Here is a 10,838-nt window from a genome sequence, read left to right on the forward strand (position 1 = left end):
CAAATTAACTTGTGTTCTCTCGCCGTCGGTGATTGGCGGTCTGCACAATACTAACGAGAACTGTTGGGTTGGTTCTACAGAGGAGCGACAGATGTATTTGAGTTTTCTTCAAAGAACGTGGGCGACATCGCGGCCATCTGTGTTGGTCACTGTCCAAAAGACGGGAAGAAATCAAGCATAAAAGCAGATGTCTACTGGCATGTTCAGGAGATTGTCGTCACAGAGATGGAACTTTGCAACAAGTAAGCGGGCACAGGTGTGAATGGCTTAGACAGACAGCCTCCAGCAATGAGGCCACTACCAGCAGAGCCAGCCAGCATCTGGGGCAACCTCTGTGGGATTGTCTAAAACGGCAAACCAAATGTTTGTACCCTCCCGGGGGGTTCTGTGGGCTTCCCTGGATGAAACCTCACATGGCTGCCGGACCCGACACACCCCATTGGGCGATCTCTGCACAGCTTTCCTCCTCCGTGACATCACAAGATGCCACTGCAAGCTTTTATGATCAATCCCCCATTTACTTTGGCACATCACACCTCAAGATGTGTAATCTTGAAGGCTTGCATACTTTTCTGGTGCCTTTTTGTGTGTGTCCATCAACTTCAGTATGGCTTTGGGTATGAAGTCCCTAATTTCCCATGGAAACCATGACCATATTCTTGCAATCTCACCAGCATGCCCCTCGTAACAAGTGGCGAGTGAGGGTTTAGGATCTGTTCCTTTTGGCTGGGAATTTCCTATTGTATAAAATGACTCCATTGGAGTTTGCCGAATTCTGATACCCTTTTTTAATTTACCAAAGCACAGAAGATTCCCATTGTTTTCAAAGCTCATAAATATCCCATTAGAATAACTGAGCTTCGGGTTCTTTATCTATCCCAGTGGTCCGGCTTGTCCTTCTCAGTCCCGTTGAGCTCCCGTCGCATCCACCCACCAGCCGATTCATTCTGCTCTGGCATTGTGGATAAAGGGGATTATACCGTGTAAAATGAAGGTCACAGTGATTGGACTGACAAATTGTCTTATGTCAAACCATCCATGCTGAACCTTATCCTAAAAAATCCTCTGGCAACATGTCATAAAATGAGACACTTGGGGGTGTTTTTGTGACGATCCTGGGGATGCTTCTTTTTTATTTCCTTTTTAAGGCAGTTCTGAGACTAAAGTTCTGTTGAGCGAGGTGCGTGGCAGAGATTAACTGGAAGAAAGACGAGGGAGACTACATACCTAATTAGACTGCTTTTTCTGTCCACTGTGCTGAGCATGGAAGTTGGCCTGCCAGGGAAATTAAAACAAAGAAAAAGCAACAAAACTTCAATCAGATGGGATTTAGTAAAGCTAACAAAATACTTGCTAGAGAAAGTAAGTCTCCTGAGTCTCTCCCAAGAAAAATATAAAGCTGAATGTTTGGTTGAAATGTTGACTCACTCATCCTCCCCAGTTCAAATCAGTGTCCTGTTTTCCTGACAGGTATTTCTTCAGGTGCAACGCAAAATTGCCGCTACGCGGGAAGAGAGGCGATCACAAAGTCTTCGAGTGTGCCAAGGTGATCGAGAGCTTCGCCAGCAAAGCTCGGAGTTTGGTGCCAGTCAAATATGAGACCATTGTGGTGACAGGATCAGAGAAGGGAGCCGGAACGGACGCCAATGTTTTCATTACCATCTTCGGAGGCAACGGGGATTCGGGCAAACGAGCTCTCAAGCAGAAGTTCCGAAACCTCTTTGAACGGGGCAAGACGAACCGGTTTTACCTGGAGATCCTTGAACTCGGAGAGCTGAAGAAGGTTCGGATTGAGCACGACAGTAGGGGGTTTTCTCCCGGATGGTTGGTTGAGAGGGTTGAGATCACTAACTCGGCTACCGGTGTGACAACGAATTTCCCCTGTGGGAAGTGGCTGGATGAGAATAGGGGTGATGGGTTGACATGGAGAGAGCTGTTCCCAAGGAATTGATCTGGGTGCAAAGCCAGATGTTGGGAATTCGGTTCTCAGAAAAGCAACCTGTGTAGCCTTGGGCAAGCTGCACAGTCCCAGGGTGCCCCCTAGAGGAGGGGAATGGTAAAACACCTGGAAAGGGTTGCCATCAGTCAGAATTGGCTTGATGGCACACAATTATTATTAAATGGAACATGTTCTGATATGCTTGTGCTTGCCCAGTTAGGCCATTGATCTGCAGTCTGGATTTCATTCCCTCTCCAACCCAAAGAATTTGAAAACATATTAATTTTTTTTGTTAGAATGTAGATCTAAAGAAGCTCTTTTCATTTCAGCATGATTCTAAAGTGAACATTGGCCATTCAATATTTTACAAAAATATGTAGCAAAAGATGCTTTCTTTTCAATTCTCTTCCCCTTCAATCCCAAGAAATTTTGTACAATCCTGACCAAACCTCAGTAGAGTTAAACTCATGCCTCGTTTTTCTTTGTGAAGCTTTGGCATCAACAGACTTTTTTTTTGCATGTGAAGACAAATACTCTACATGTGCTTAATACGACTGTGTTTTTAATAATGAATGTTATTTGATTTACCATTTTGTAAAAGAAAATATATATTTTGAAAGTGGTTATGTGAAAAACAGAGGACCTTTTTTAAAAAAATTTAAAAATATTTCTAGTGTGTTCTACGGGGCTACGGCAACTTTGCCAGTTGGCTCCTAAACACGGATAAAATTGTATTTTCTGAGGGTAGCAGCAAATTCTAAATGACAAGGGGGTCCAGATTTCTGAATGAGTTGACCCAGAACTGCCTGCCTCTTGTAAACGCAGTCCCACCAGTTCCAGAATGGATGGTGGTGATAGCGCCACTGATCCCAATGAGCACCTGAAGCGTTGAGAAACAACACAAAGTCCCCATTTCCACCTCTCTTCCTTTTCAGGATGAAAGAAAATGCTCTACAGTGCCATCTGCAAGAGGTCTGTGATGCAGGAGGAGTCCTTCTGTGGCATTATAGAACAGTGCTGCAATGGGGAGGGGGGAGAGGGAAATTTAGTGGGGGGAAGGATGCCAAATCTTAACATAACCTACCTAATCTGAGCAGTGGAGGTGGCCACAAAGCCCATGGTGAGTTGTGATGAACAAGCTCAGGGCCCCCAGGTGTTATTGGATCCCTTACCATGAGCTAGGTAAAGAGCAAAGTCCTTCCAAGATGGGGTACAAGTCTGTGTCCCACGGGTAATTCCTTGGACATGGCATTTGGTGGAAGGAGCCGTGGTTTAAAGGCAGACAATATGCTTTGGATAGAAGGAGTCCCGAAGGTCAATGTCCTGATAGCTTGCTTAAAGCTTCCCTGTTTTTGGAGGGTTCTTCCTGACCTTCATGCTTTCTTGTCCTTTGTTCTCATATGTGGTTGTATGTCTTCATTTTTTCCATGATTTACCTTCTCTTCTTTTTAAAATAGCTAATCATAAATATTATTCTCTGTCTACTTGACTCCTTTAATCTTTTTTCCTAAAAGGCAAGATCTCAATAGCAAAACTGGAAAAGACATGTCTCAGTGTGTTCCTGAAGGCTTTCACGGCTGGGATCCGATTATTGTTGTGGGTTTATCAAGCTGTTTGGCCGTGCTCTGGAGTTTTTTTCCCTAATGTTTTGCCAGTCTCTGTGGCCAGCATCTTAAGAGGACAGGAGCTAGAATTCTCTCTGTGTTCTGGTATAATGTGTGGGATTGTAGAGTATTTATAACTGTGGGATCAGGGTTTTTGTTCTTTTCAGGAGATTGGGTGTTTCCTGTGATCAGGGTGGTTTTTTTGTTGTTGTTGTGGGTGTTTTGTTGTGATGGGGGGGAGATAATCTGTCACTGTGATTGATGGGTGCACAGTGATCACCAATTCTTGTGGGTGGGTAGAGTTCATTGACCTTTTGCAGGCTATGTAGTCTAACATAATGGTTGCTGGTGTTGTCCAGTACTTCTGTATCTTGAAATAGAATTTCATGTCCAGCTTGTTTCAGGTCATGTTCAGGTACTGCTGATTTTTCTGGTTGTTTTAGTCTACACTGTCTTTACAGAATCAGGTGTCAGAACAGAATCAAAGAGCATGAAATACTCAACAATCCCACACATTACACCAGAACACAGAGAGAATTCTAGCTCCTGTCCTCTGAAGATGCCGGCCACAGAGACAGGCGAAATGTTAGGAAGAAAAACCAACAGAACATGGCCAAACAGCCCGAAAAACCCACAACAACCTGTCTCTGCCTTTATCCTTAAAGATCTATTTCCACTTGGGCCAAGCAATACTGACCGCTGTGGTATGATCAAAGCTGGCAACAGCTGATTTTTGTGGATTGTAATTGCCAGAATCCCCCAACCAACACTGACACTTTTCCATGCTTTTGTGTTCAAGTCAACACCAGAGGACATTTGCCTCTTTGTCTCAGCCATTATTGTATTACCTGCATGCCAGCCATGGCACCAAATAGGCTCCAGATGTGACAGGGCCTCTGCAAAGCCCTCACTGGTGGGGATCCCTTTAAATCAGACAGACTTCCCTGGCATTGGACTAGAGAGAAGGAATCACTTTCCGATGGAATGTTTTCCTGTCCTTGCATGTCATGCAATGCTGCTAGGCTGCAGACACCTTGGAAAATGTAAACACCAGTAACTCATCATAGAAAATGCAGTTTGAAGGGGAGCAGCTGTTGTGCTCTGCTGGAGGAGCTCCAGCAGCTCCCCAAGGATAGCAAAGGAGGCGGGACATGAAAGATATGTATGAGGTGATGTATGGTGTAGACAATTGATAACACACCAGAACACTGAAGCTGAAGGATGGGAGATTCAAGACAGATAAGCAGACCCATTTCTTCACACAGCATGGAATCCCAAAATGGAATTCACCACCCCCAAGAGGTAGCGGTGACTGCCAACTTGGACAGTTTGAAGAAGATATTTTGCAACTTCATGGAGGGATCAGCCATCAGCATCTGCTGGTTTGGGTGGCTGTGCATAATCTCCAGTAATGGAGGCAGTTCATATATCCAGTTATGGGTGGATGTGAGGCAGAATGTGTCATTGTGTTCATGTCCCGCCAACGGGCTTCCCCTCAGCAACTGGATGACCACTCTGAGAACAGAAGGTTGGATTACAGAGGCGTTTGCTCTCACCCAGCACACAATCTTTTCTCCATTTAGTCTGCTGCTAGCTGAAGCTGAGCCTATATCCCTGCATAACCTGGGATTCTGTAGAAGTAATGCAGGCAACACTTTTTTGAGATCCCCAGGCATCCTGGGTACAACGGAATCAGCGGATGACCCAATGGGTGCCACCTTAAAATCATTATGGAAATACTTGTCCATCATCAACTTTTCCCAACACTTCCTATTCAGACAGGTGGGGGAAAGACACGCTACCCTGCCGTCCTGCAGGACGTGATGGGGCAGGAGGATGCTGTGGCACCTGCTGATACCATAGAGCCCCAGTGCAGCTGAATTTCGGCAACAGAAGGCAGCCTTTCAATGGTGGGGAATAGGGGGGAGGAATGAACTCCCCAGGCCACAGAAATTGCCCAGCTCTGCCCTACTGAATGTTTGGGGCCCTTGGATGCACCAAATATGTTTACTGAACATGTTTCTGAAAATACCCTTCCCAGTAAAATAGGTAAAAGGTAAAGGTTCCCCTTGACAATTTTTGTCCAGTTGTGTTCGACTCTAGGGGGCGGTGCTCATCCCCGTCTCCAAGCCATAGAGCCAGCGTTTTGTCCGAAGACAATCTTCCGTGGTCACATGGCCAGCGCAACTAGACACGGAATGCTGTTACCTTCCCACTGAGGTGGTCCCTATTTATCTACTTGCATTTGCATGCTTTCGAACCGCTAGGTTGGCGGGAGCTGGGACAAGCGACGGGAGCTCACTCCATCACATGGATTTGATCTTACGACTGCTTGGTCTTCTGATCCTCCAGCACAGGCTTCTGCGGTTTAGCCTGCAGCGCCACCACGTCCCCCAGTAAAATACTCCTTACTTAAGAAGTCAGTGCAAAGTAAATTGCAAGCAAGGGCCAAGATCTTTGCAATCGGAGGTGGAACCTTGCCAGAAGAAGCAGGACAAAACTGCCCACATCTCTTGCCCTTTCTGCTGCATTAAACTTTTGACTTTCTCTGCCCCCCCCTCCACAAAGCACCATCCCCGTTGCTACAACAACTAACACTGCAGGCATTAATAAGCTTCCCATGGAACTTTTCCAATGGAAGGATTTACATATATTTCTTGAAAATGAATGCATTCTTGGCAACAGAAAATGGGGAGTTGTGGAGTCATCAGCTGGCCAGGCGTGGCGCTCTCGTTTGCTGCAGTGATTTTTTTTTTGCAAGCGCCTTTGAATGGCAGCATGTGGAAACCTAGACTCAAATCGGCATGATCAGAGAAGGTGAAAACGGGAAGCAGAGGTCTGCCCCCGGAACCCCAATAATGCCTGCCAAAATTAAATGCTTTCCTTCTTTCTGCTAATTCGTTTCGTACCTCTTCATTGCAGCTTCAGTTCAAGGCATGTTGAATACCGTTTTAGCCTTGCAAACAGCCTGTATGTCTTTTCTGACATTCTCCTTCTCCTTCAGGGCTTAAGGTGTCTCTCAACTGAGATCTAAATTGTAGATTTTTAAGCTGGCATACCAAGTGGAACTCTGGAAAAACTGTTTTTTTGCAAAGGGGGAGATGGAGAGAGATCTGATGACAGAAAATTCCCAGTGCCTCACAAACCAGAAGCTGCCCATGAATCCTTGAGCGGGTGGATAAGCAACTGTGACAATTAATTCGGTGCAAAACTGCTATAAATCAAGGGTGGCCGTGGTGGGTAATGTCCATGAGTGGTGTATAATCTGGATGTTCAGATCCCACTGCTACTTATGTGACCGAACTACAGAGAGGAAGAAAAATCTGTTGATTATGCTTTAGTTTTACATTTGAATTTTTTTTAAAAAATGAAGCCCTTTCCATCCTGAAAATGAAATTTGCAAAACTCAGGAAATTATTCACAACTTAAAAGGAAACAAAATACTCCGCTCTTGACTCCGTTTAGATTATATAGGTATGGCCATTTGAGCTAAGGAGCAGACTAAGAAGACGAGAAACGTCTTTGAGAAAAAATGAGTAGTAATCCTAATGTACAAAAATGGCTGAATAAACAAGAATTCAAACCCAACCTTTGACAGCTTAAGCTCTCAAAAAGCCCTCAGCTTGGATGGGCAAATCTGTCTTGCTCGGAGTCTCCTGTGCTGAAATATTTAAAATCCCAAATTCTTTCTACCTGGAATATGAAGAAATGGTTGAATTTTGGCAAGGTGGACTGAAAGAAAAATCTGATCTACAAAATAGGATTACTATTGGCTTGGTGTCTGAGCGTTTCGTGTTTTGATGGGAAGATGGGAAGATCAATTCCTTTCCTTTCCTTATTGGATAATCCTGCCACACAGGTCTGCTAGCCTTCCTTTTTATAGGGAGAGTGTTGACCAAATGATCCAGAATCATTAAGAAACGGCTGGGGAAAAGTGAGACTTGTAGTTTTGCAGTGTGGAATGTGGTTTTTGTCATGTTGTAGGGAGCCCTATTTTTAAGCATCACAGTTTAAGAAGGATATCGAGAAGCTGGGACATAATCAAAGAAAGGCAGCTAGAATGGGGGTAACAATAGCCAAGGTACTCCTGTTAAAAGCTAGAGGCTCTGGTTTTTAATAGAAAGAAACAAACACACCCCTATTTTGATCTATTTAACACCAGCAGTTCATCCAACTTCACCTTTCAGCCCGATCACAGGGAATTAGTTAGCAATGCAATTCATTTTATTAGTTATAAATAAAGTACAAAAAAATCCACCAAAAGTGAATCTAAGCATTTACACAATTTCTAATGTCTCTTCCATTCCCCACCCGCCCCAAATGCACTATTGCTTTAATATTAATAATAAATATTTTTTCTAGCTTTCTCCTATAAAATAGTCTATGTAGCAAAATGTTGCACAGCACAACAGAACAGCAGTAGGAATTTTTTAAAAAAAGAAAGAAAAAGGATGATCCATTCACTTTGCTTTGTCATTAAGGGAAAACTGGGTATTTCTTTCTCCCAAAGTTAATTCATGTGTCCCAGGGGTTTGGTACAAACAAGGTTTGTCCTCGTTGCATTAGATTCTGCATTGTAGAAAAATTGTGGAGTCAAATATTATTCAATCAGTATTAACCTTCTGCCCCCCTCCGCCCCTTGTTCCTTCTTCCTGCTTCCTCTTTTATTCTGTCACTATTTAATTGGGCCGTGACTATTTTTGCAATAACAAAAGACTTCAGCGATGCAGGAGATAGCAGAGCACAAAAGAAACAGGGCCACGTGGTCTGTAAGCAAAATCCAAAATCAGGGTTAATTTCTTTCTCAGCCTACCAAAATACCAGCCAGAATCCTATTGGTTAGTTACACTGGCATTTGGCCCAATGTCATAAATTGCACCGCTCCCCATTCACGAGTCACCCTTGTTGCACATCTGTTGCAGAAAGGAAAGACAAAAGCAGTAACTGGTTTACTACTGGTAACTTGTTGCGGTGATTTTCTTCCATTGCACTTAAGTCAGCATAGCAGACCGATAGGATTTTGGCCATCATTAACGAAAAGGGCAGATGTCTGAGTATTCCAGGGCTCCTCATTAGGCTGGCCCTTCACTGCATGAATAGCTCATGTTGCCTTCCATTTCAAGCTCTCTAAAGTAGACCTCTGTGAATCTGTCCTACAGCCTGATGAAACCTTGCAAGCTCACTTTAGTGATCCACAAGAAATATTATCGGACTCTGTTAGAAGAATATATATTTGGGAATGCCTATACACACCTCCCCTACTCCACAGATTGGTGATCTTTGACCGTGCATGAAATAGCAATTTGAGAGAACATCCTTGCTCCCCAGTTCCACCACCATAAAGGATGCATGCAGCAGATCCTAGGATCTGCGAAGCTTCCTCCCGGGGTGAAATTCCTCTCTGGATAATTTCAGAATAGCATGCACCCATTAGGGACAGGCAAAAATGTTTTGTTGTATGTCCTGTTCTTGCTAGTCTTTTTGTATGCATTTTGCTCACATTTGTGAGAACAGCTTTTCCCAGCTACATACAATATATGGTTTGGAGCTTTCCCTGTTGTACTGAAAACTATTTTGTTCTTTGATGGGCAATTAAGACCCATCAGCTTAATCAAAACTACCTCTGGTAGAGGTGAGACCTGCTGTGTTTCAGGATTCTGCAGGGAAGTGTGGCTAAAGGGACGGTCATGACAACTCCTTGCTCTTCAAGGCCACAAATACATATTTTGAGATGCTAGCAGGAATCATAAATGCTTGCATCAATGTCTCTGGCCTATTAACACAACGTCTCCTCCTCTTTCACATCGCTGACACGTTGTGTGAACAAGCTCATGGACCTGACCATAATGAGGGATCTCTGATTTTCATTAATTGCTGTACGAAGAGGGTGGGGTCAGAAGCCCCATGCTTGCCTGCATGCCACGTTGTGTTATAAACTTGCACATGTCATAACAAGTAATGAGGGCCAAAGTTGATACAATAGATGAATGAATGCAAAATGTATAAAACTCTTGTGTAAGTTGCTAAGTTTAAAAAAAACAAGGCCAAAATCTTTATACTACACTCACATGTACCTGACGTAGTGAAGACTTTTCCCAAACAAAACTTGTTAGACTTTAAAGTATTTTGATTTTGGTGTACCAATAAACTTGATGTCGAACCGAATACAAATGCATGAAGCATGCATCAGTTAAGAGGTCTTCTATGTGTGGATGTCCCCATGCAACCTAGAGCATGAAAAAAAATCAGGTTTCTGAATCATGTGGGAGAGCTTCCATAGAAGCTTGGTTCAGCGGTCACCTAACCGGAGTCGTCAACATGTTAAGAGGAGCATGAGTACCTTAACCTTTCCCTTGTTGCTTTCTCCATGTAGGTAGAGATGAGTTGTAGAACTTGCATCTGAGCAGGAATCTCTCCTCTTCTGACTCATTCTTGCTTGTGTGGAGAAGCCAACAATAAAAGGGGGTGGTCTTAACCCACTCCTCTGTAACTCTGTGGACAACTCTGGATTAGAGAACTAAATGGGCTGTACAGGGCATGTTCTACTCTTCTGGAGAGCAGATCTTTAGGAATGGAAGAAGGGAGATAATTGGTTTATTCCCATTCCTCTTAAAATGTATTCTGTAAAGTTAGAAAAGTTCATTAGAGCAACTGAATAGATACAACCAGTATAAAGCAAACAGACAAAACCCACAGCCCCTCTCCTCTTGAAGACAGCAGAGACTCAAAACACAGAAAAGGCTGGCAGAAACACAGGGAAGGTAGGCTGAAGTACGTGTTGGAATATACTGTATATCTTCCAGATGCTGCAATCACCTGATCCAGTATCAAGCCATGTTAGGTTCAAAATCAGGTTGGGAAGCTTTCTTTCAGGTTCCAAGAGCAGAGTGGCCCAGGGAGCCACCCTATGTAGCCCTGGGACTCTCTCTGTGTTATGGAAGGCTCTTCCATCAGCGATCTGGTTATCCCTTAGCTATTTGCCTTCGAGGTGCCAGTTAAAACGTATCTATCGATACAAGCTTTTGAGGAATAAGCTACTACTTTATTTGACTTTGCCCCTTGCTTCTATTATTATCTATCAGCAGGTTTTGATGACCTGCGGTTTCAGATATTTGTAGCTTTAAGATGTGGTTTTAAATGTGACATATTTGTACTCTGTGGTTTTGACTGTGCATTTTAAGTGAATTATTAGCTTCCCTGAGCGCTTGCAAGGAAAGACTGGTTGTAACTTGAAAGAACAACACCAACACACCTGATTAAGATGCTGTGGGAAGAAGTTACTAAGAGACCATCTG

General features: G+C 43.7%; 1 protein-coding gene across 1 annotated transcript in view; it reads left to right on the forward strand.

The window, feature by feature from the left end:
• Window positions 1-2,574, forward strand: part of LOXHD1 (lipoxygenase homology PLAT domains 1) — a 215,944-nt gene extending 213,370 nt beyond the window's left edge. The window contains exons 40-41 of the mRNA XM_072992974.2: window positions 81-242; window positions 1,471-2,574. Coding sequence (XP_072849075.2) covers window positions 81-242; window positions 1,471-1,951 — 643 coding nt within the window. The 3' untranslated portion in view covers window positions 1,952-2,574. The remainder of the gene's footprint in view (window positions 1-80; window positions 243-1,470) is intronic.
• The last annotated feature ends 8,264 nt before the right edge of the window (window positions 2,575-10,838 follow it).

The sequence above is a fragment of the Pogona vitticeps genome, chromosome 2, assembly GCF_051106095.1.
Source record: "Pogona vitticeps strain Pit_001003342236 chromosome 2, PviZW2.1, whole genome shotgun sequence".
NCBI lineage: Eukaryota > Metazoa > Chordata > Lepidosauria > Squamata > Agamidae > Pogona > Pogona vitticeps.